At 52.5% G+C, this 25,253-nt stretch overlaps 1 protein-coding gene and 1 long non-coding RNA gene across 2 annotated transcripts; both read left to right on the top strand.

Moving 5' to 3' along the window:
• Window positions 1-3,352: 3,352 nt before the first annotated feature.
• Window positions 3,353-10,979, top strand: ppp1r35 (protein phosphatase 1, regulatory subunit 35). Its single transcript, XM_078427809.1, has 4 exons — window positions 3,353-3,696; window positions 4,621-5,041; window positions 6,684-6,814; window positions 9,285-10,979. Exons 1-4 carry the CDS (start codon window positions 3,454-3,456, stop codon window positions 9,462-9,464), a joined length of 975 nt encoding a protein of 324 aa, XP_078283935.1. The 5' UTR covers window positions 3,353-3,453; the 3' UTR covers window positions 9,465-10,979.
• A 9,357-nt stretch (window positions 10,980-20,336) lies between these two features.
• Window positions 20,337-25,252, top strand: LOC144609732 (uncharacterized). The gene is made up of 3 exons (XR_013549350.1): window positions 20,337-20,429; window positions 23,267-23,359; window positions 24,654-25,252. It is a non-coding gene; the product is annotated as an uncharacterized LOC144609732 (long non-coding RNA).
• The last annotated feature ends 1 nt before the right edge of the window (window position 25,253 follows it).

Genomic DNA, 25,253 nt, shown 5'->3' with positions numbered 1-25,253 from the left:
GAGGCGAGGAGGGAGAGGGGAGAGGGAGGGAGAGGGAGGAGGGGAGAGGGGGAGGAGGGGAGGGAGAGGGGGAAGGAGGGAGGGAGAGGGGAAGGAGGGAGGGGAGAGGGAGGAAGGAGGGAGTGAGGAGGGAGGGAGAGGGGGAGGAGGGAGGGAGAGGGGAAGGAGGGAGGGAGAGGGGAAGGAGGGAGGGAGAGGGGGAAGGAGGGAGGGAGAGGGGAAGGAGGGAGGGAGAGGGGAGGAGGGAGGGAGAGGGGGAGGAGGGAGGGAGAGGGGGAGGAGGGAGGGAGAGGGGAAGGAGGGAGGGAGAGGGGAAGGAGGAGGGAGAGGGGAAGGAGGGAGAGAGGCGAGGAGGGAGAGGGGGAGGAGGGGAGGGAGAGGGGAAGGAGGGAGGGAGAGGGGAAGGAGGGAGGGAGAGGGGAGGAGGGAGGGAGAGGGGAAGGAGGGAGGGAGAGGGGAAGGAGGGAGGGAGAGGGGAAGGAGGGAGTGAGGAGGGAGGGAGAGGGGGAGGAGGGAGGGAGAGGGGAAGGAGGGAGGGAGAGGGGAAGGAGGGAGGGAGAGGGGGAGGAGGGAGGGAGAGGGGAAGGAGGGAGGGAGAGGGGGAGGAGGGAGGGAGAGGGGGAGGAGGGAGGGGAGAGGGGAGGAGGGAGGGAGAGGGGAAGGAGGGAGGGAGAGGGAAGGAGGGAGGAGAGGGGGAGGAGGGAGGGAGAGGCGAGGAGGGAGAGGGGGAGGAGGGAGGGAGAGGGGGAAGGAGGGAGGGAGAGGGGAAGGAGGGAGGGAGAGGGGAGGAGGGAGGGAGAGGGGAAGGAGGGAGGGGAGAGGGGAAGGAGGGAGGGAGAGGGGAAGGAGGGAGTGAGGAGGGAGGGAGAGGGGGAGGAGGGAGGGAGAGGGGAAGGAGGGAGGGAGAGGGGAGGAGGGAGGGAGAGGGGAAGAGGGAGGGAGAGGGGAGGAGGGAGGGAGAGGGGAAGGGAGGGAGAGGGGAAGGAGGGAGGGAGAGGGGAAGGGAGGGAGAGGGGAAGGAGGGAGGGAGAGGGGAAGGAGGGAGGGAGAGGGGAAGGAGGGAGGGAGAGGGGAAGGAGGGAGGGAGAGGGGAAGGAGGGAGGGAGAGGGGGAGGAGGGAGGGAGAGGGGAAGGAGGGAGGGAGAGGGGAAGGAGGGAGGGAGAGGGGAAGGAGGGAGGGAGAGGGGGAGGAGGGAGGGAGAGGGGAAGGAGGGAGGGAGAGGGGGAGGAGGGAGGGAGAGGCGAGGAGGGAGGGAGAGGGGGAGGAGGGAGGGAGAGGGGAAGGAGGGAGGGAGAGGGGAAGGAGGGAGGGAGAGGGGGAGGAGGGAGGGAGAGGCGAGGAGGGAGAGGGGGAGGAGGGAGGGAGAGGGGAAGGAGGGAGGGGAGAGGGGAAGGAGGGAGGGAGAGGGGAGGAGGAGGGAGAGGGGGAAGGAGGGAGGGAGGAGAGGGGAAGGAGGGAGGGAGAGGGGAAGGAGGGAGTGAGGAGGGAGGGAGAGGGGGAGGAGGGAGGGAGAGGGGAAGGAGGGAGGAGAGGGGAGGAGGGAGGGAGAGGGGAAGAGGGAGGGAGAGGGGAGGAGGGAGGGAGAGGGGAAGGGAGGGAGAGGGGAAGGAGGGAGGGAGAGGGGAAGGGAGGGAGAGGGGAAGGAGGGAGGGAGAGGGGAAGGAGGGAGGGAGAGGGGAAGGAGGGAGTGAGGAGGAGGGAGAGGGGGAGGAGGGAGGGAGAGGGGAAGGAGGGAGGGAGAGGGGAGGAGGGAGGGAGAGGGGAAGAGGAGGGAGAGGGGAGGAGGGAGGGAGAGGGGAAGGAGGGAGGGAGAGGGGAGGGAGAGGGGAGGAGGGAGGGAGAGGGGAAGGAGGGAGAGGGGAAGGAGGGAGGGAGAGGGGAAGGAGGGAGGGAGAGGGGAAGGAGGGAGGGAGAGGGGAGGAGGGAGGGAGAGGGGAAGGAGGGAGGGAGAGGGGAAGGAGGGAGTGAGGAGGGAGGGAGAGGGGGAGGAGGGAGGGAGAGGGGAAGGAGGGAGGGAGAGGGGAAGGAGGGAGTGAGGAGGAGGGGAAGGAGGAGGGAGAGGGGGAGGGAGGGAGAGGGGGAGGGAGGGAGAGGGGAAGGAGGGAGTGAGGAGGGAGGGAGAGGGGAGGAGGGCAGGGAGAGGGGAAGGAGGGGGAGGAGGGAGGGAGAGGGGGAGGAGGGAGGGAGGGGAAGGAGGGAGGGAGAGGGGAAGGAGGGAGGGAGAGGGGAAGGAGGGAGGGAGAGGGGAAGGGAGGGAGAGGGGAAGGAGGGAGGGAGAGGGGAAGGAGGGAGAGGGGGAGGAGGGAGGGAGAGGGGAAGGGAGGGAGAGGGGAAGGAGGGAGGGAGAGGGGAAGGAGGGAGGGAGAGGGGAAGGAGGGAGGGAGAGGGGAAGGAGGGAGGGAGGGAGAGAGGGAGGGAGGAAGGAGGGAATGAGAGGGGGAGGGAGGGAGGAGGAAGGGAGGGAGGGAGGGAGGGGGAGGAGGGAATGAGAGGGGGAGGGAGAGGGGGAGGATGAGGAAAGGAGAGGGAAAAGGGGGAGAAGGAAGAAGGAAGGGGAAAAGGGTGGAAGGGTGTGAAAGGAAATGGGGGAGAGGAGGAGGAGGAGGAAAGGAAGAGATGGAAAAGGAGGGGGAGAGGGGGCGAGTGAGAGATGGAATGGTGAGGGAGGGGGTGAGGAAAGGAGAGGGAAAGGGGAGGGGCGAAGGAAGGGAGGGGAAGAGAAGGAGGGGTAAGGGAAGGGGAGGGAGGTGGGAGGAAAAGGGGGGAGAGGAGGGGAAAGTGGCGAGAGAGAGAGAGGTGGAAGGGTGGGAGAAGAGGGGGAGGGGAGTGGGAGGAGGATGAGGAAAGGAGAGGGAGGGAAGGTGGACAGGGAGGGGAGACGGGAGAGGAGGGGAAGGGAAGGGGAGAGAGGTGGCAGGGTGTGGAAAAGGGGGGAGGGAAGAGAGAAGATGGGAATGGGAAGGGGGAACAAAAGGAGAGGAAAGAGGTGGAAGGGTGATGGAGGAAAAGAGGGGAGATGGGAAGAAAGAGGATGGAGGAAAAGGGGTGAGAGGGAGAGAGGGGAGGGAAGACAGAGGAGAGGGAGAGGGGAGGAAGGAGAGAAGAGGGGAGGGGGAAGGAGGGGAGTGAGGTGGGAGGGGAGAAAAGGAGAAATGAACGGGTGGGGGAGGAAGAGGGGAGGGGAGCTGAGGGGAGGGAGTGGGACTGGAGGGAGAGGAGAGAGGGAGGAATGAAGATCTCGGAGAAAACCGACTCGGAAGTCGGGATGGAACCCGGGTCTCGGGTGCTGTAAGGCAGCAACTCTACCACTGCGCCTAAACTAAATGAATACTTCTGTCCGTTTATAGGTTGCGTTTGGTTGTTCTGAGAGGCTGTGCACAACTTTACCGATCCCCCCCACCCTCCATCCCTGCTGCACTGCCAGTGGGTCCAGTGTGTCCTCGCCATTGAAGATGAAGATCGATGCCTGGTGCTTTCCAGCAAAGATGTACTCCCCTCAGAACTACGCCGATGAAGACAGCCTGCCAGTCCGGGCGGCCCCCAGGCCCCTGCTGGTGGGGCCGGCTCTGCTGGACTGCGTTTCCGACCTGGACATCTCCCTGACTCCCGACAAGATGAGCCAGTGCGCGGGAATACTGAAAAAGCAGGAGGGGTCCGCGGGGGAAGGAGGGAGCGGGAGAATCGGCCGGCGGCAGGTAAAGTCGGGACGTTGAACAGTACAGCGCGATAACAGGCCCTTCGGCCCACAGTGTCTGTGCCGACATCATATAGTCTTACAGCGTGGAAACAGGCCCTTCGGCCCAGTGTCTGTGCTGACATCATAGTCTTACAGTGTGGAAACAGGCCCTTCGGCCCACAGTGTCTGTGCCTACATCATAGTCTTACAGCGTGGAAACAGGCCCTTCGGCCCACTGTGTCTGTGCCTACATCATAGTCTTACAGCGTGGAAACAGGCCCTTCGGCCCACTGTGTCTGTGCCTACATCATAGTCTTACAGCGTGGAAACAGGCCCTTCAGCCCACAGTGTCTGTACTGACATCATAGAGTCTTACAGCGTGGAAACAGGCCCTTCGGCCCACAGTGTCTGTGCTGAACATGATGCCAAGTTAAACTAATAGGTGGTGCAGCGGTAGAGTTGCTGCCTTGCAGCGCCGTAGACCTGGGTTTGATCCCGACCATGGGCGCTGTCTGTACGGAGTTTGCACGTTCTCCCTGTTGGTCTGCTCCTGGGCCTGGTCAAGATGGCCGCTCACGGGTCCAGGCAGCGGGCAGTCGACGGTCACGCCAGAGTCGGCTGCCTGCCCCCCTCTCTCCCGGGCCTAGGTCCTTGCCCGCGTGTCTCTGGAGAGGGAACACGCACACGCGGTGCCCACGGGGACTCTGGAGCCTTCCGTGAACGCTGGTCTCTGCGGGGGGCCAAGTATTGCTGACGAGGATGAAAATTGATGACTATTGTTTTGTAAAATGCCACAAAGGCCGTTTTGATCATGTTACCCTTTATTTAGTATGTTTGTTTTTGTTTTCTGAATAAAAGTATTTGTTTTTGTTTTCTGAATAAAAGTATTTGTTAATCATTTTTTTAAATCACACCGCTGTGTTTTGTTCCCTCCCTGCGGCAGGTTCGTTTCGACACTGGCTGCGACTCCACGGGCGGCGTAGCCGAGGGGCAGGATGCAGAGAGGGGGCCGCAAGGTGCCGGTCCCGTCGGCCCGGGGAACGAGCCGCGCCCCGGACCCCTCCAACCGACCCTCTTCCCCCGTAGCGCGGGGAGGAAGCCCGCGGGGCTGCTGGGGGGAGCCGAGAGTCCGGTGGCCCGGCCCTCCGCCGTCCCTCAGCACCACGACGCCACCCGGGCCCCAGGGCGGGTCGAGGCCCCGGCGGAACGGCCCCTGGCCGTCCCCCAGTACAACACCACCCTGGCCCTGGGGCACGAGCTGCTGCAGCTGAAGGAGGCGGCTTTCGACGCCAGGAAGGCGGCGGCAGACCAGGTGAAGAGGTCGTCGGTGACGCGCCAGTGCCTGGAGGGCAAGGTGACGGAGGGTAAGAGGCCGAAACACGGGCGGCCTTTCTACTTTTGGTTTAGAGATGCAGCGCGGAAAAACAGGCCCTTCAGCCCACAGTGGCTGTGCCGACATCATACAGTCATACAGTCTTACAGCATGGAAACAGATCCTTCAGCCCACAGTGTCTGTGCCGACATCATACAGTCATACAGTCTTACCGCATAGAAACAGGCCCTTCAGCCCACAGTGTCTGTGCCAACGTCATCGGCGTGCAGCGATAGAATCAGAATTACCTTTATTTGTCATCCAAAAAACAAGTCTTTTGGACGAAATTTTGTCACCCACAGTCCAACAATAAGAGCAATAAAATAAGCAAATTACACAACCCCAACCAACACAAAACAAAACAAAAAGAAGCATCCATCACAGTGAGTCTCCTCCAGTCCCCTCCTCACTGTGATGGAAGGCCAGAATGTCATTTCTCTTCCCCTGCCGTCTTCTCCCGCGGTCAGGCTGTTGGAGTTGCCACGTTCCAGGCCGCGCCGGACGGTGAAAGGTCCGCAGCGGGCCGACCCAAGCCCCGCGATCCGGGGCGGGCGATAGACGCTGCCGCTGCTGCCTTGCAGCGCCGTAGACCCGGGTTCGATCCTGACTATGGGCGCTGTCTGTACAGTCTGTACGTTCTCCCCGTGACCTGCGTGGGTTTTCTCCGAGATCTTCGGTTTCCTCCCACACTCCAAAGATGCACAGGATTGTGGGTTAATTGGCTCGGTATGAATGTAAAATTGTCCCTAGTGTGTGTAGGATAGTATTAATATGCGGGGATCGCTGGTCGGCGCTGACCCGGTGGGCCGAAGGGCGGGTTTCCACGCTGTGTCTCTAAAATAAACTTAATTAGACTAAACATAGAACATGGGTCTGCGCCGACCAGCGATCCCCGCACATTAGCACTATCCTGCACACAGGGACAATTGCCTTTACATTTACCAAGCCAATTAACCTACAAACCTGCATGTCTTTCGAGTGTGGGAGGAATGAGGAAGATCTCGGAGGAAACCCACGCTGGTCACAGGGCGAACGTACAAACTTTCCGCGGGCTGGATAGCACGCATCAAAAGCTTTTCACTGTACCTCGGTACACGTGACAATAAACTAAACTAAACCCTTGTGTGGGAACTTTAACTCTTTAACTCCCCCTCGCACTCCCACACTGACCTTTCTGTCCTGGGCCTCCTCCACTGTCAGAGTGAGGCCCAGCGCAAATTGGACGTACAGCACCTCGCATTTCGCTTGGGCTGCTCACACCCCAGCGGCATGAACAACGACTTCTCTAACTTCAAGTAGCCCTTGCTTTCCCTCTCTTTCCATCCCCTCCCCCTGAAGGAGGGTCTCGACCCGAAACGTCACCCATTGCTTCTCTCCCGAGATGCTGCCTGACCTGCTGAGTTACTCCAGTATTTTGTGAATAAATACCTTCAATTTGTACCAGCATCTGCAGTTATCTTCTTATACCCTCCCCTTCCCAGTTCTCCTACCAGTCTTACTGTCTCAGACTACATTTTATCCCAGTCTAAGGGTCTCGACCCGAAGCGTCACCCGTTCCTTCTCTCCAGAGATGCTGCCTGTCCCGCCGAGTTACTCCAGCTTTTTGTGTCTACCTTAAACTAAACCCTTTGCAGGTCTGAACGTGCCGAAGGATCTGCAGCGTTACAGAGGCTTGGTCAGCCTGGAGGTGCCCGTGGACGAAGTGCTGAACACTGCCATCCAGGGGAAGATGGTGCAGGTTAAGCCCAGGGCGGAGAGCAGAAAGGTAACCAGTCATCCCACACAGCCCACATTGCGTTCGGACTTATCAGGCACCTGAACCGTCCTCTCACCAACAACAGCTAAGAATGTTTTATTGTCTCAAGTTCCAAATAGAACAATGAGATTGTTACTTGCAGCAGCACAACAGAATATGTAGACATAGTACACAATAAATAATATAATAAATGAGAAAAAGTTCATTGTGTGTGTATACACACACACACACATGTGATCCACTGAGTTACGCCAGCATTTTGTGTCTACCATCGATTTAAACCAGCTGGTTTAAATCGAAGGTAGACACAAAATGCTGGCGTAACTCAGTGGATCAGGCAGCATCTCGGGAGAGAAGGAATGGGTGGCGTTTTGGGTCGAGACCCTTCTTCAGACTGATATATGTACATATGAGTGTGTATGTGTGTGTATATATATGTATGTGTGTGTATATATATATATATATATATTCACAAAATGTTGGAGTAACTCAGCAGGTCAGGCAGCATCTCGGGAGAGAAGGAATGGGTGACGTTTCGGGTCGAGACCCTTCTTCAGACTGATGTCGGGGGAGGGACAAAGGAAGGATATAGGTGGAGACAGGAAGATAGAGGGAGATCTGGGAAGGAGGAGGGGAAGGGAGGGACAGAGGAGCTATCTGAAGTTGGAGAAGTCGACGTTCATACCACCGGGCCGCAAACTGCCCAGGCGAAATATGAGGTGCTGCTCCTCCAATTTCCGGCGGGCCTCACTATGGCACTGGAGGAGGCCCATGACAGAGAGGTCAGACTGGGAATGGGAGGGGGAGTTAAAGTGCTGGGCCACCGGGAGATCAGTTGCGTTAATGCGGACCGAGCGCAGGTGTTCAGCGAAGTGATCGCCGAGCCTGCGCTTGGTTTCGCCGATATAGATAAGTTGACATCTAGAGCAGCGGATGCAATGGATGAGGTTGGAGGAGGTTCAGGTGAACCTCTGTCTCACCTGGAAAGACTGTTTGGGTCCTTTGATGGAGTTGAGGGGGGAGGTAAAGGGACAGGTGTTGCATCTCGTGCGGTTGCAAGGGAAAGTGCCCGGGGTTAGGGTGGTTTGGGTAGGAAGGGACGAGTGGACCAGGGAGTTGCGGAGGGAACGGTCTCTGCGGAACGCAGAGAGGGGAGGGGATGGGAAGATATGGCCAGTGGTGGGGTCCTGTTGTAGGTGACGGAAATGTTGGTGGATGATATGTTGGATCCGCTGGCTGGTGGGGTGGAAGGTGAGAACGAGGGGGATCCTGTCCTTGTTGCGAGTGGGGTGATGGGGAGCAAGAGCGGAGCTGCGGTGACCCTTCTTCAGACTGACCTGCTGAGTTACTCCAGCATTTTGTGAATAAATCGATTTGTACCAGCATCTGCAGTTATTTTCTTATAATATATATATATATATATATATATATATATGTGTGTGTGTGTATACACACAAACAAATATATATATATATATATATATATATATAGTGTAAGAAAATAACTGCAAATGCTGGTACAAATCGAAGGTATTTATTTCACAAAATGCTGGAGTAACTCAGCAGGTCAGGCAGCATCTCAGGAGAGAAGGAATGGGTGACGTTTCGGGTCGAGACCCTTCTTCCTGCTGAGTTACTCCAGCATTTTGTGAAATATTTATATATATACACACATACACATATATATATATATATACAGTGCCCTCCATAATGTTTGGAGACCCATCATTCATTTATTTGCCTCTGTACTCCACAATTTGAGATTTGTAATAGAAAAAATCACATGTGGTTAAAGTGCACATTGTCAGATTTTAATAAAGGCCATTTTTATACATAAACACATATATACACACACATATGAACACATAATAGTGCAATAATAACAATAATAGTATATATAGTAAGTGTGACAGAAGGAACTGCAGATGCTGGTTTACTCCGAAGATAAACACAAAGTGCTGGAGTAACTCAGCGGAACAGGCAGCATCTTTGGAGAAAAGCAATAGGTGACGTTTCTTGTCGAGACCTTTCTTCAGACCTAGAGTCAAGGGAAACGAGAGATATACTCCAGCTTTTTGTGTCTATCTTCCCTCTAAACCTTTCCTCTCTGTGTACGCATCCGACTACGGGTGCCGTCTGTACGGAGTTTGTACGTTCTCCCCGTGACCTGGTGAGTTTTCACTGAGATCTTCGGTTTCCTCCCACACTCCAGAGACGAACAGGTTTGTAGTGTAATTGGCTTGGTAAATGTAAAAAATTGTCCCTAGTGGGTATAGGATAGTGTTAATATGCGGGGATCGCTGGTCGGTGCGGACACGGTGGGCCGAAGGGCCTGTTTCCGCGCTGTATCTCTAAACTAAATAGAGACCCAGCGTGCTCAACTTCTCCCTGTAGCTCAGATCCTCTAGTCCTGGCAACATCCTCGTAAATCTTCTCCGCGCCCTTTCAAGCTTCAATGTTTTTGTTTGTTGCTCTTGCAGCCCGTGACTGGGACGGAAGGCCCCGACGTGATGGTGTTCTACCAGTCCATCGAGCTGCTGACCGAGGAGCCGCACCTTGCCGTGGACGGGCTGCCCACTCTGAAGGTGCAGGCTCAGCCAAAACCCGCTACCTCCTCCTTCGACCTTTATCGGAAGCTGCAGCAGTGGCGTCTCGGATAGCAACAGCGGTACTCCCTCTGTGTGTGTGTGTGTGTGTGTGTGTGTGTGTGTGTGTACAAAAACAACCCCAAAAAAGTAGGCGTATATTTATTACAGCTGGAAAATTATCTCAAATTCTATTTATGATAACCGATCGATTTTTTAAAATATATATCAATAAAGTCACAAGAAACCGAAAGGTAAGGCGCAGCTTGTTGAGTTTCGAACGTAAACGTGCCTTGTCAAAACCGGGCTAGTCTCACCCCGAGCTGCAAAGACAAAGTGCTGGAGGATCGCAACTAAGACAGACACAAAATGGTGGAGTAGCTCAGCGGGACAGGCAGCGTCTCTGGAGAGAAGGCATGGGAGACGTTTACGGGTCGAGACCCTTCTTCAGACTTCTTCGGGGGATCTCGACTGTCTGAAGAAGGGTCCCGACCCGAAACGTCGCCTGTCCTCATTCTCCTGAGATGGCTGCCTGACCTGCTGTGTTACTCCTACAATCTGTGCCTTTCTTTCCTTTAAATGAGATGGAAAAAATGATTGTTCTCTTCGGAAAAGGGCACATAAGAGCTGGAGTAACTCAGCAGGCCAGGCGACATTTCAGGTTGGAACCCTTCCACGGGTTATAAATAATACCGGTTAAAAATCCAGAAGACAGACACAAAATGCTGGCGTTACTCAGCGGGTCAGGCAGCATCTCTGGAGAAAAGGAATAGGTGACGTTTAAGCACACGGTGGCGCAGCGGTAGAGTTGCTGCCTTACAGCGAATGCAGCGCCAGAGACTCAGGTTCGATCCTGACTACGGGCGCCGTCTGTACGGAGTTTGTACGTTCTCTCCGTGACCTGCGTGGGTTTTCTCCGAGATCTTCGGTTTCCTCCCACACTCTTCTTCTTCAGACTGATGTCAGGGGAGGGGGCGGTACAGAGATAAAATGTAGGTTAATTGGCTGGGCAAATGTAAAAATTGTCCCTAGTGGGTGTAGGACAGTGTTAATTCCGCGGGGATCGCTGGCCGGCGCGGACCCGGTGGGCCGAAGGGCCTGTTTCTGCACTGTATCTCTAAATCTAAATTTAAAAATCTAAGGTCGAGACCCTTTAGACTCAAAGAAGGATCTGTCCTATTCCTTTTCACCAGTGATGCCGCCTGACCCGCTGAGTTACTCCAGCATTTTGTGTCTACCTGGATAAGAAAGAGACAGATTGCCGATGCTGATAATCAAAAACACAACGTGCTGGAGGAACTCAGTGGGTCAGGCAGCAACTGTTTAATAGGCGATGTTATTTGTCATGGCCCTTCTTCAGACTGGGTTAAAGATAAAAGGGTCCCAACCCAAAACGTCCTCCATCCATTCCTTTCACAGATGCTGCCCCTGCTCCCGCACTTTGTATCTTTTTTGGTAAACCAGCATCTGCAGTTCCTTATTTCTTTTCATCTCAGTTGTTGTCCACCATTTTGAATCTCTGTTACCTTCATTACAGACAGTGGTGCTATCACAGACTGATCTCTTTAATGTGGTTTTTATTCACAAAATGCTGGAGTAACTCAGCAGGTCAGGCAGCAGATGCTGCCAGACCTGCTGAGTTACTCCAGCATTTTGTGAATAAATACCTTCGATTTGTACCAGCATCTGCAGTTATTTTCTTATACTACTCTTTAATGTGGTTTATTATTTCTTACATTACAAACTATTATAAGTGTATATTTTTGCAAATTAAAGTTCAAGAATTGTTTGTCTGCGATGTTGACTTTTATTAGACCTCAGAAGGCAGTGGAGGCCAGTTCTCTGCATGCATTCAAGAGAGAGCTAGATAGAGCTCTTAAGGATAGCGGAGTCAGGGGGTATGGGGAGAAGGCAGGAACAGGGTACTGATTGAGAATGATCGGCCATGATCACATTGAATGGTGGAGCTGGCTCAAAGGGCCGAATGGCCTACTCCTGCACCTATTGTCTATTAATTAACAGTTTTCAAAATTTGTTCAGTCTAGTTTAAAGATACAGCGCGGAAACTGGCCCTTCGGCCCACCGAGTCACACGCCAACCAGCAATCCCCCCACACTAACACTAGCTGAGGCTCTATAAGGCGCAGGTCAGGCCGCATTTGGAGGACCATGAGCAAATTTGGGCCCCATATCTGAGGATGTGTTGACTCTGGAGAGGGTCCAGAGGAGGTTTACAAGAACGATTCCAGGAATGAGTGGGTTAACATATGATGAGCCTTTGACGGCACTGGGCCTGTACTTGCTGGAGTTTAGACGGTTGGGGGGGAACCTCATTGAAACTTACAGAATAATGAAAGGCAAAGACAGAGTGGATGGGGAAAGGATGTTTCCACTAGTGGGAGAGTCTAGGACCAGAGGTCATAGTCTCAGAATTAAGGTTTCAAAGGTCTTTTATTGTCACGTGTACCAATTAAGGTACAGTGAGATGCAAATTAAAGGGCGCTCTTTTAGAAAGGAGGTGAGGAGGAACTTCTTGCGTCGGAGAGTAGTTAATCTGTGGAACTCATTGCCACAGAGGGCTGTGGAGGCCAAGTCAGTGGATATTTTTAAGGCAGAGAAAGACAAATTCTTGATTAGAACGAGTATCAAGGGTTATGGGGAGAAGGCAGGAAAATGGGATGAGGAGGCAGATTGAATGGCGTTGTAGACTTGATGGGCCGAATGGGTCATAAGGAATAGGAGTAGAATTAGGCCATTTGGCCCATCAAGTCTACTCCGCCATTCAATCATGGCTGATCTATCTCTCCTTCCTAACCCCATTCTTCTGCCCATTAGTCTCCTGTACTAATCAAGAATCTATCTCTGCCTTAAAAATATCCACTGACTTGGCCTCCACCGCCTTCTGTGGCAGAAAATTCCACAGATTCGCCACCCTCTGACTAAAGAAGTTTCTCGCCATCTCCTTCCCAAAAGAACGTCCTTTAATTCTGAGGCTGTGATCTCTGGTCCTAGATTCTCCCACTAGTGGAAACATCCTCTCCACATCCACTCCATCCAGGCCGCTCACTATTGCGTACGTTTCAATGAGGTCCCCCTAATTCTTCTAAACTCCAGCGAGTACAGGCCCAGTGCAGACAAACGGTCATCATAGGTTAACCTACTCATTCCTGGGATCTGGATCCATACCATTCCTGGAATGGCCTAACTCTATCCTTATAACTTGTGAACTATCCTGCACACACTAAGGACAATTTAACCAAAGCCAATTAACATACAAACATATAGGTCTTTGGAGTGTGGGTGGAAACCGGTGCACCCAGAGAAAACCCACACAGTCTCAGAGAGAACGCACAAACTCCGTACAGCTGTGGCCAATGCATGGCATCGGGCAGGGGGGGGTGGTCACGTGGTACGGAGAGGGGGCAGCGCCGCCATATTGTCTCAATCTCTGACCCGCTGAGTTACTCCAGCATTTTATGTCTGTCTTCGGTGTAAACCAGCATCTGTAGTTCCTTCCCACGCATTGTCTTGTTTTTCTTCGCATCATTCTCGCTACTACATTAAGTCTGAACATTGAATGTATTGGAGAGAGTTAGCTCTTAGGGCTAACAGAATCAAGGGATATGGGGAGAAAGCAGGAAGGGGGAATTGATTTTGGATGATCAGCCATGATCATATTGATGGCGGTGCTAGCTCGAAGGGCTGAATGGCTTGCTCCTGCACCTGTCTTCTATGTTTCTAGGGTCCCGACCGGAAATGTCACATTACCATTTTCTCCAGCGATGCTGCTTGATGTTATGTGTGGGAAGGAACTGCAGATGCTGGTTTGAACCAAAGATGGGCCCAAAGAGCTGGAGTAACTCAGCGGGAGGGGCAGCCTCTCTGGAGAGAAGGAATGGGTGACGTTTCGGGTGGAGACCCTGATGTTATAACCATATAACCATATAACAACTACAGCACGGAAACAGGCCCGTCCGGCCCTACCAGTCCACGCCGACCACTCTCTCTGACCTAGTCTCATCTACCTGCTCTCAGACCATAACCATCTAATCCCCTCTTATCCATATACCTATCCAATTTACTCTTAAATAATAAAATCGAGCCTGCCTCCACCACTTCCACCGGAAGCCCATTCCACACAGCCACCATCCTCTGAGTAGAGAAGTTACTCCTCATGTTACCCCTAAACTTTTGTCCCTCAATTCTGAAGCTATGTCCCCTTGTTGGAATCTTCCCCACTCTCAAAGGGAAAAGCCTACCCACGTCAACTCTGTCCGTCCCTCTTAAAAATTTAAAAACCTCTATCAAGTCCCCCCTCAACCTTCTACGCTCCAAAGAATAAAGACCCAACCTATTCAACCTTTCTCTGTAGCTTAAGTGCTGAAACCCAGGCAACATTCTAGTAAATCTCCTCTGTACCCTCTCCATTTTGTCGACATCCGTCCTATAATGTTATGTTATAGTTGTACAGTAGGCTGGTGAGGCCGCATTTGGATTACTGTGTTAATTTTTGGTCACCCTGTTATCGGAAGGATGTTAAACTGGAAAGAATGCAAAAGAGATTTACCAGGATGTTTCCAGAACTTAAGGGCCTGAGCTATAGGGAGAGGTTGAGCAAGTTAGGACTTTATTCCTTGGAGTGCATGAGGATGAGGGGTGATCTTATTGAGGTGTATAAAATCATGAGAGGAATTGATAGGGTGAATGCACAGTCTTTTATCCAGAGTAGGGGAACCAAGAAGTAAAGGACACAGGTTTAATGTGAGAAGGGAGTGATTTAATAGGAACCTGAGGAGCAACATTTTTAACCCGAGTGGGTGATATATGGAAAGAGCTGCCAGAAAAGGTAGCTGTGGCAGGTACTATAACAACATTTAAAAGATACTTTGGGGTACATGGATGGGAAACATAGAACATAAAACAGTGCAGCACAGGAATGCACGGTTTGAGACGGGTAACACCACCAGCTCGCCGTCTAAAAACAGCACCGAGGGGGCGCTGGCTAGCGAGGCTGGAGGGGGATCCACCGCCGGGGATGTGCACACATTCTCGGTGTCCGAGAATGAGGTGAGGTGGGCTCTGACGCGTGTGAACACGAGGAAAGCTGGAGGCCCAGATGGTATATCTGGGCGAGTACTAAAGTCTTGTGCTACTCAGCTTGCTCCAGTGCTCACCACAATATTCAACCTCTCCTCGGCAAAGTCCGTGGTCCCTGCATGCTTCAAAAGATCCATCATTGTACCGGTGCCAAAGAATGCCTCTCCAGCGTGTTTAAATGACTACCGACCGGTGGCCCTCACCTCGGTTGTCATGAAATGCTTTGAGAGGCTAGTCAAGAAGCACATCTGTGCCCTCCTTCCTCGCAACATGGACCCACTACAGTTCGCATACCGTCCGAACAGGTCCATGGATGGTGCGGTCTCCCAGGTTCTACACACCGCTCTCTCTCATCTGGACAGCCAGGGGGGCTATGTGAGGATGCTGTTCATTGACTTTAGTTCAGCATTCAACACAATAGTCCCCAGCAGACTGGTTGAGAAGCTGCTGGAACTGGGGCTTAGCACCCCTCTGTGTGCCTGGGTCCTGGACTTTCTCACTGCCAGGCCCCAAGTGGTCAGGATGGGGGAACACACATCTAGCTCCCTGACCCTGAACATAGGATCCCCCCAGGGCTGCGTCCTTAGCCCCCTACTGTACTCCCTGTACACACATGACTGTGGGGCCAGGTTCAGCTCAAACTCCATCGTCAAGTTTGCTGATGACACTGTGGTGGTGGGCCGGATCTCCAACAACGATGAGAAGGCCTACCGGGAGGAGGTGGCTGATCTGGCACTCTGGTGTCAGGACAATAGCCTCCTCTTGAATGTCACTAAAACAAAGGAGCTGATTGTGGACTTCAGAAGGGCTAAACATCCAAGGACGTACACGCCACTGGAGATAAATGGGTCGATTGTGGATAGGGTGAGCAGTTTTAAATACTTGGGAGTCCGCATCGCAGAGGATCTGACGTGGGCAACGCACATTGCCGCACTGGTGGGTAAGGCTAAGCAGCGCCTTTACCACTTTAGACAACTGAGGAAATTCAGAGTGTCTCTGAAGATCCTTCATTGCTTCTACTCTGGGGCTGTAGAGAGCATCCTGTCCGGCAACATTACAGTCTGGTTTGGGAACAGCTCTGCCCAGGACAGGATGGCCCTGCGGAGAGTAGTGCGTTCGGCAGAACGCACCATGGGAACTACACTCATCCCCCTGCAGGACCTATACATCAGGAGGTGCAGATCCAGAGCAAGTAAGATCATGAGGGACCCCTGCCACCCCAGCAACGGACTGTTCCAGATGCTACGATCAGGCAAACGCCTCCGCTGTCACGCTGTGAAAACGGAGAGGATGAGACGGAGCTTCTTCCCACAGGCCATCAGGACTGTCAACTTTTATAACCCCAGAGACTAAATTTTTGTCGACACTAATAGTAACTTATTAACTTTATTTATATGCTGTAACTGTAATTATTTTTGTGCACAACCCGCAGGCATTGCCACTTTCATTTCACTGCACATCGTGTATGTGTATGTGACAAATAAATTTGACTTGACTTGACTTGAATGGGCACATCCATCCACAAAGTTTGTGCTGACTTGACTTGCTGGGATGGCAGGACTTTCATATGAAGAAAGACTGGATAGACTCGGCTTGTACTCGCTGGAATTTAGAAGATTGAGGGGGGATCTTATAGAAACGTACAAAATTCTTAAGGGGTTGGACAGGCTAGATGCAGGAAGATTGTTCCCGATGTTGGGGAAGTCCAGAACAAGTCAAGTCAAGTCAATTTTAATTGTATGTAGCACGCAAACAGTTCACAGCGCCTCCTCAATGAGCCTCAAACGCTAGGGAGTAGAAATAGGTTTTGAGCCTGGACTTAAAGGAGTCGATGGAGGGGGCAGTTCTGATGGGGAGAGGGATGCTGTTCCACAGTCTAGGAGCTGCAACCGCAAAAGCGCGGTCACCCCTGAGCTTAAGCCTAGACCGCGGGATAGTGAGTAGCCCCAAGTCGGCCGACCTGAGGGACCTGGAGTTAGAGGGGGGTTAGAAGATTTTTGATGTAGGGGGGGAATGTCCATTTAGGGCTTTATACGTGAATAGGAGGAGCTTGAAGTTGATTCTGTACCGTACAGGGAGCCAGTGGAGAGAGGCCAGAATCGGGGTGATGTGGTCCCTTTTATGGGTACCCGTCAGGAGTCTCGCTGCGGCGTTTTGGACCAGTTGCAGGCGGGACAGGGAAGATTGGCTAATCCCAGTGTATAGGGAGTTGCAGTAGTCTAGGCGGGAGGAAATGAAAGCGTGAATGATTTTTTCTGTGTCGTCGAATTGGAGGAAAGGTTTGATTTTAGCTATGGTTCGAAGTTGGAAGAAGCTGGCTTTTACCACAGCGTTGACTTGCTTATCAAATTTTAATGCAGAGTCAAATATCATGCCGAGGTTTTTGACATGCGATTTGACTAGGCAGGAAAGACTTCCAAGACTGCCTGTTATCGATTTGATGGATTCGGGGGGGCCGAATAGGATGACCTCAGACTTGCTCTCATTTAATTGGAGGAAGTTCTGTGCCATCCAACATTTTATGTCCTCAAGGCAGTGTAAGAGGCTGTTTAAATTTGACTGGTTGTTGGGTTTCAGGGGGAGGTAAAGCTGAGTGTCATCGGCATAGCAGTGGAAAGAAATGCCGTGCCTTTGAATGATTTGGCCAAGAGGGAGCATGTATAGAGAGAAGAGAATGGGGCCTAGGATGGAGCCTTGTGGAACTCCGCAGGAGAGGCTAGCTGGAGCAGAGGAATAACTGCCTATGTTGATGGCGAAACTCCTATCTTTGAGGTACGAAGCGAACCAGCTCAGGGCAGTGCCATCAATGCCAACCGCGTACCGGAGACGGTCAATAAGGATGGTGTGGTCCACTGTATCGAACGCTGCGCTGAGGTCGAGAAGGAGCAGGATTGCACAGTCGCCGGTGTCGATGGCGAGAAGCAGGTCGTTGTGTACCTTCAACAAGGCAGACTCTGTGCTGTGGTGGGCTCTGAAACCTGACTGGAAACTTTCCAGGATGGTGTATTGGTGCAGGTAGGGCGCTAATTGGTTTAGAATTGCCTTTTCAAGGACTTTTGACAGGAATGGCAGTTTGGAAATGGGTCTGTAGTTGCTAGGCAAGGTGGGGTCTAGGTTAGGTTTTTTCAGTAGGGGCTGGACCACCGCGTGCTTGAAACTGGTTGGAACAGTGCCAGTGGCCAGAGAACTGTTGATAATAGAGAGGATGCTGGGACCGGCTATTGCAATGACATCCTTCAGAAGGGCAGTGGGGGCAGGATCAAGGGGGGCAGGTTGCAGGTTTCATAGTGGAGACAAGCTTTGCAAGGGAGGATAGAGTGACGGGTTGGAAGCAATCCAATTTAGATGAACAGACTAGTGAGACAGCTAGGTCACGGGTGGGAGGGGAAATGTTCATTCTAATGTTCTCAACTTTGTTGGTGAAAAATTTAGCCAATTCTTCGCACTTAGCAGGGGACCCAACTAAGCTGGTACTGGGGGCGGGACATATGACAGAGGTAATTGTTCTAAATAGGACCTTGGAGTTATGAGAGTTTTTGGCAATAAGGTCGGAGAAGTATTGTGCTCTAGCAGACTTTACTGCTTCCTGGTATTTGAGAAGATTGTTTCTCAGAATTTCGAAGGAAATTTGAAGCTTGTCACATTTCCACCTCCTTTCTGATTTTCTGCACTCCCTTCTTAGGGCTTTGGTGGTGTCATTGAGCCACGGCCGACCTTTGGGCTTAGGCTTTTTCATTTTAAGGGGAGCGATAGAATCCAGGATGGAAGAGCAAGTGATATTAAATAAAGAGGCGAGATCTTCAGTGCTGAGATGGGGGGGAGAGGCCTCAATAGTGCAGATGTTGGGGGCAGCTGTGAGAGCCTCGGAGAATTTACTGGCAGTCAATGAATTTATGTCGCGGGAGTAGCGAACAGGGAGATGAGATTTTGCGGGAGATAAAGGCAGAGATGCGTCAAAAATGATAGCGCTGTGGTCCGATAGACAGGCTTCAGTAGTTTCAATGTTGTTGATTGGGAATCCGGACGATAACACTAGGTCGAGAGTATGGCCTAACTTGTGAGTGGGTCCCGTGGTGTGAAGAGTCAGATTGAAGGACTCAACCAGGTGCATAAATTCACTCACAAGAGGCTTAGTGGGACAGCAAACATGAATAATTAAAGTCACCAAGAATCATGATCCGGTCAAATTTGGGCAAAATGCTAGAAATCAGATCAGCAAATTGGGTGATGAAGTCCTTATGCATTTTTGGTGGGCGATACACAAGAACAATTAAGAGGGGATAGGCTAGGCCTACTTTAATTAGTTGCACCTCGAAACTGGAGAAATGATCAGCGTTCAGGAGGCGGCAGATGAAATGTTTCTTAAACACAGTGGCTAAGCCCCCACCGCGTCCGGAGAGCCTAGGCGAGGTGAAGAAGTTACAGTCATCAGGACAGAGTTCCACGAGTGGAGCAAGCTCACCAGGGTTAAGCCAGGATTCTGTGAGCAGTAAGAAGTCCAATCCACGGGTGGTGAAGAAGTCGTTGAGGATGAAGGTCTTGTTCTGTGGGGATCTTGCGTTGATCAGGGCCACTTTAGCAGGGACAGCAGGTGAGCTTCGGTCCGGTAGCGGCTCCCACGCCAGCGGGCGGAGGTTCAGGGAGAACACGCCGCTGCGCTTCGCAGATGGCCTTGCTGGGAGCCCACGGGCCGGCAGTCCAGGGACCGGGTATGATCGGTCGAAGAGCGGCATACTTGAGCTGGAGGGAGCGCCGGTGGATGGAGCAGTAAGGTCGACCAGGTCCGACTTCGCAGCGCTGGGCGAGCGAGGTAGGCCGCTGTCGGATGAGCGCTGGCGAGGTTTTTTAAATTTTCGAATTTTCGAACAAGTGGGGTCACAGTTTAAGGATAAGGGGGAAGTCTTTTAGGGCCGAGATGAGAAAGTTTTTCTTCACACACAGAGAGTGGTGAGTCTGTGGAATTCTCTGCCACAGAGGGTAGTTGAGGCCGGTTCGTTGGCTATATTTAAGAGGGAGTTAGATGTGGCCCTTGTGGCTAAAGGGATCAGGGGGTATGGAGAGAAGGCAGGTACGGGATACTGAGTTGGATGATCAGCCATGATCATACACTCCAAAGACGTACAGGTATGTAGGTTAATTGGCTGGGTAAATGTAAAAAAAAATTGTCCCTAGTGGGTGTAGGATAATGTTAATGTACGGGGATTGCTGGGCGGCACGGACTTGGAGGGCCGAAAGGCCTGTTTCCGGCTGTATATATATGATATGATATGATATTGAATGGCGGTGCGTACAGGCTCGAAGGGCCGAATGGCCTCCTCCTGCACCTATTTTCTATGTTTCCCCGCCGGGCTGTCGTCCACACATGCGCGGGGAGCGTCACGTGGTACGGAGAGGGCAGCACCGCCATCATGCCCCGCGCACACACACCTCTCTGCCTCGCACCGAGAGCGCATGCGCTTCCACCCGCCACCACTGGTCAAACCATGGCATTGGACGACGACGACGACGGGGGGGGGGGTCACGTGGTACGGAGAGGGGGGCAGCGTCGCCATCTCGTCCCCCACACCTCTCTGCCCACCCGCCACCGCTGTGGTCAATACATGGTGGCATCGGGCAGGGGAGGATCACGTGGTATGGAGAGGGGCAACGCCGCCATCTTGTCACCCCTCACCTCTCTGCCCCGCATTGGAAGCGCATGCGCTTCCACCCGCCACCGCTGTGGTCCATACATGGCATCAGACATCAGGGGATGGTCACGTGGTACGGAGAGGGGCAACGCCGCCATCTTGACTCCCCCTCACCTCTCTGCCCCGCACCGGGAGCGCATGCGCGTTTCGACGGCGGGAGGCGGCCGGCGCCGAAGGGGAAAAAAATGGCGCGAAGCGGCGGGCGGGAGGTGGAGGTGGAGGAGGGGAAGCGGGCCTACCGCCGCGCCATCGACCAGGTACCCGCTGCAGCACCGCACAGCGCGGCTCTGAGGCAAAATGGGCCACCGGCAACCCGGCCGTGAGGAGAAAAGGGAGCTCGGCCCGTCCTGTCGATGCTATCCCCCCCACACACACACACACACAGGGCAGTACAGCACAGGGACAGGCCACTCGGCCCTCACATTAACCCCCTCTGTCTGCAACTAACCCTGGGGACCAGTGTCCCAACTGTCTACCCTATGTATTCCTCACACAATTATACACATCTATATACTAACATTCTCGTCTGTTTGTTTGTTTGTTTGTTTGTTCCTGAACTGCAGCCAAAACGGTGCACGACAGCGCGACAATTTTAGGCCCACCTTACTCACCGTCGTCCCTTTGGTGCTAATGGAAGAAGTTTCATTGAAATCGGTGTTGTATTTATAAAGTTATTCACATTTTAAAGTTTTCATCTATCTCCTAGGGAGGGAGGGAGGAGAGGGAAGGGGAAGAGAGGGGAGGGGGGAGAGGGGATGGAGTGGGGGGGAGATAGGGGAGGAGAGAGTTAAGGGGAAGAGAGGGGAGGGGGGAGAGGGGATGGAGTGGGGGGGAGATAGGGGAGGAGAGAGTTAAGGGGGAAGAGAGGGGAGGGGGAGAGGAGAGGGGGAGGAGGGAGAGGGGATGGAGTGGGGGGGAGGGGAAGGGGGATGGAGTGGGGGGAAGGGGAGAGGGGATGGGAAAGGAGGGAGAGAGGGGGGGGAGGGGAGGAGGTAGTGAGGGGAGGGAGAGTGGGGAAGGGGGGAGAGGGGAGGGGAAGGGGGTAGTGAGGGGAGGGAGAGTGGGGAGGGGGGAGGAGGTAGTGAGGGGAGGGAGAGTGGGGAAGGGGGGAGAGGGGAGGGGGTAGTGAGGGGAGGGAGAGTGGGGAAGGGGGGAGAGGGGAAGGGGGGAGAGAGGTGAGGGGAGGGAGAGTGGGGAAGTGGGGAGAGGGGAGGGGAAGGGGGGAGGGGAGGAGGTAGTGAGGGGAGGGAGAGTGGGGAAGGGGGAGAGGGGAGGGGGAGAGGAAGGGGGTTGAGGGGGATAGAGTGGGGGGGGGAGAGAGAGGAGAGGGTGCTGCACCAATGCAGGAGAGGTTTGGGTCCACTTGGTCTAGTATAGCATACAACTGTACAGCACAGGGTCAGGCCACTCGGCCCTCAACCTCCATCAGTCTGAAGAAGGGTCTCGACCCGAAACGTCACCCATTCCTTCTCTCCTGAGATGCTGCCTGACCTGCTGAGTTACTCCAGCATTTTGTGAATAAATACCTTCGATTTGTACCAGCATCTGCTGTTATCTTCTTATACTCCTCACACTAACCTCCTTTGTCTGCAATTAACCCTGGGGACCAATGTCCCAACTGTCTACCCTATCTATTCCTCTCACAATAAAAAATACACAAAGCATAGACCTATACAGCACAGGAACAGGCCATTTGGTACTCAAACTAATCTCTGCATTTAATCCTGGGGACAAGTGTCCCAACTGTCTACCCTATCTATTCGTCTCACAATTATAGACGTTTTTGACTGTCTACCGTATCTATTCCTGTCACAATTATATATATATATATATATACACAAAGCATTGAACAGCACAGAAACGGGCCAGTTGGCCCACAATATCCTCACACTAACCTCCTCTGCCTGCATTTTACCCTGGGGACAAAGGTTGTGACTGTTTACCCTATCTATTCCTCGCACAATTATAGATATATATATAAAGCATAGAGCTGTACAGCACAGGGACAGGCCATTCGGCCCTCATTCACCTCACACTAATCTCTGCATTTCATCCTGGGGACAAACGTTCACAGGTTATAGGAGTAGAATTAGGCCAGACGGCCCATCAAGTCTACTCTGTCATTCAATCGTGGTCGATTGCCTCCATTCGGCCCTCAATCTCCTCAAACTAATCTCCTCTGCCTGCTTTTCAACTGTCTACTGTGTCTATTCATCTCACAATAAAAAATACAGCACAGGATCAGGCCATTCATTTGGTCCTCAAACTAATCTCTGTCTGCATTTAACCCTGGGGACAACGGTTGTGACTGTCTACTCTTATCTATTCGTCTCACAATTATACACATAGGCCATCAAACTGTACAGCACAGGGACAGGCCACTCGGCCCTCAATCTCCTCACACTAATCTCCTCTGCCTGCGTGGGTTTTCTCCGGGTGCTCTGGTTTCCTCCCACACTCCAAGCATGTAGGTTAATTGGCTTGGTATAAATGTAAAATTGTCCCTAGTGTGTGTAGGACTGTCCCTGGTCGTCGCGGACTCGGTGGGCTGAAGGGCCTGTTTCCACGCTGTACCTCTGAACTAAAGTATCATACCACAGGTATCATCTGTGGAGGGAATGAATGGATGATGTTTTGGGTCAGTATCCTTTAGACAGACAAAGGGTCTCGTGTGGGCGCAGCGGTAGAGTTGCTGCCTTACAGCGAATACAGCACCGGAGACTCAGGTTCGATCCTGACTAAGGGCGCTGTCTGTACGGAGTTTGTACGTTCTCCCCGTGACCTGCGTGGGTTTTCTCCGAGATCTTCGGTATCCTCCCACACTCCAAAGACGTTGTAGGTTAATTGACTGGGTAAATGTTAAAAATAAATTGTCCCTAGTGGGTGTAGGATAGTGTTAGTGTGTGGGGATCGCTGGGCTGGGCGGCGCGGACCCGGTGGGCCTGTTTTCGCGCTGTGTCTCAAAATATTTTTTTAAATCAAAATCAAACCCAAAATGTCATCCGTCCACTCCCTCCACAGATGCTGCCTGATCCATTGACTACCTCCTGCCTGGTTTGCTTTTTTTACTCTTGAGGTCTTTGTGTTTCTACAGGAACTGCAGGAAGCTGCACGTCTGATGAGCGAACTGAACCAGAACCTTTCCTACTGGGCTGAAAAAACAGGCGATGTGGAGAAAATGGCTCAGGTTAGTGAGCGAGATTCATCCTAGGACCAGGTCGATAATGATTCAAGTATCTCCACACATATTGCGTGGATGATTGAGTGTTTCACAGTTGAATGTGTGCAATCAAGTGCCACTGCTGTCACCCACTCCTTGCCTTTGATCGCTGACGTTTCTACGATGGTGTGAGAATCTACTCTTTACCGTGCAGTGATTTCAGTTTTCATTTGGTGATATAAGACACAGAATGCTGGAGTAACTCAGCGGGACAGGCAGCATCTCTGGAGAGAAGGAATGGGAGACGTTTTGGGTCCATCACTTGTGAAGTACTGGGATGGGCTCAAAGTGCTGTAACCTAAGGTGAAAGGGGCAAAGTTTAAAGATGTGTGGAGCATGTTTATTAACACACAGGCTGGTGGGTGCCTGGAACGAGCTGTCAGCAGATACGATAGTGGCGCATAAGAGACACTTAGATAGGCATATGGATATGCAGAGATCATTTTAACTTGGCATCAAGTTCAGCATGGACATTGTGGGCCGAAGGGCCTGTTCCTGTTCTGTACGCTTCTGTTTCTACAAGCCGAACTAGAAAGTAAATTAGCCTAAACATTAGTTTTCAGGCAACTGAACCATCCTACCACAACCAGAGAGCAGTGCTGAACTACTATCTACCTCATTGGTGACCCTTGGACTATGCTTGATCGGACTCTGCTGGCTTTACCCTGCACTAAATGTTATTCCCTTATTATGTATCAGTACACTGTAAATGGCTCGATTGTAATCATGTATTGTCTTTCCGCTGGCTGGTTAGCACGCAACAAAAGCTTTTCACTGTACCTCGGCACAAGTGACAATAAACCAACGGGCGGCACGGTGGAGCAGCGGTAGAGTTGCTGCCTTACAGCGAATGCAGCACCAGAGACTCAGGTTCTATCCTGACTATGGGCGCCGTCTGTACGGAGTTTGTACGCTCCCCCCGTGACCTGCTTGGGTTTTCTCCGAGATCTTCGGTTTCCTCCCACACTCCAAAGACGTACAGGTATGTAGGTTAATTGACTGGGTAAATGTAAAAATTGTCCCTAGTGTGTGTAGGATAGTGTTAATGTGCGGGGATCGCTGGGCAGCGCGGACCCGGTGGGCCGAAGGGCCTGTTTCCGCACTGTATCTCTAAATCTAAAATGCAACTGAAATGGAAATGGCTTTTGTTAACTCTGCATTTCTATCAAAGTTTAACTATGGTGTGAGCGATTTCTTGTGACATCGATATTTCATTACAAAAGGAGGTCCCAAACATAACCGGACTTGTCTTTCCCATCAGGTGTGGAGCATGTTTCAAAACAGACTGGCGTCTGTCGTGGGAACCGTGGCAAGTGTAAATCAGCAGCCTGATGTTCCTCAGATGTGATGGCTCATCATCTTGTCCACGGATTGGCGTTACGGGGAAGACGAGGGAGAGAGAGACCTCGCGTGCAAATGCTCATTGACTGTCTGCACCATCATAGATTTTCATTGTTTCTTTAAAGAAGCATCAGCATTACCTTTCTGCTTGTCCAAGATATGGAGATTGCTGGCTGGCATGGATTCAGTGGGCCGACAATGAATCTTTATCTCTTGCCTAAACCTGCCACTTCTGCAACCTAGATCCTGTTATAATTATGAGAAATCAGTTAATTATCTCAGATTGTGAAAGTACAGCTCTCCACTCCAAAGACATGAAGGTACATTGGCTTGGTAAATGTAAAAACAATTGACCCTAGCGGGTGTAGGATAGTGTTTTATGTGCAGGGATTGCTGGTCGGCACAGACCCGGTGGGCCGAAGGGCCTGTTTCCACACAGTATCTCTAAACTAAACTGTCAAGCAAAGAAGCCTTATGTTTTACCTCATGTTTGTAAAGGCCAGAATAAAAGAAACCACAA

This window comes from Rhinoraja longicauda, chromosome 34 (assembly GCF_053455715.1).
Source record: "Rhinoraja longicauda isolate Sanriku21f chromosome 34, sRhiLon1.1, whole genome shotgun sequence".
NCBI lineage: Eukaryota > Metazoa > Chordata > Chondrichthyes > Rajiformes > Arhynchobatidae > Rhinoraja > Rhinoraja longicauda.
Note: the sequence above shows the minus strand (reverse complement) of the source record. Positions and strands in the feature narration are given on the sequence as shown.

What these genes read in the sequence shown, in the direction of transcription:
- ppp1r35 (XM_078427809.1), top strand. Translation starts at nt 3,454, where the DNA reads ATGAAGATCGATGCCTGGTGCTTTCCAGCAAAGATGTACTCCCCTCAG. An exon ending in GGAGAATCGGCCGGCGGCAG is followed by an intron (nt 3,697 to 4,620) that starts GTAAAGTCGGGA and finishes TCCCTGCGGCAG; the next exon opens with GTTCGTTTCGACACTGGCTG. An exon ending in GGAGGGCAAGGTGACGGAGG is followed by an intron (nt 5,042 to 6,683) that starts GTAAGAGGCCGA and finishes AACCCTTTGCAG; the next exon opens with GTCTGAACGTGCCGAAGGAT.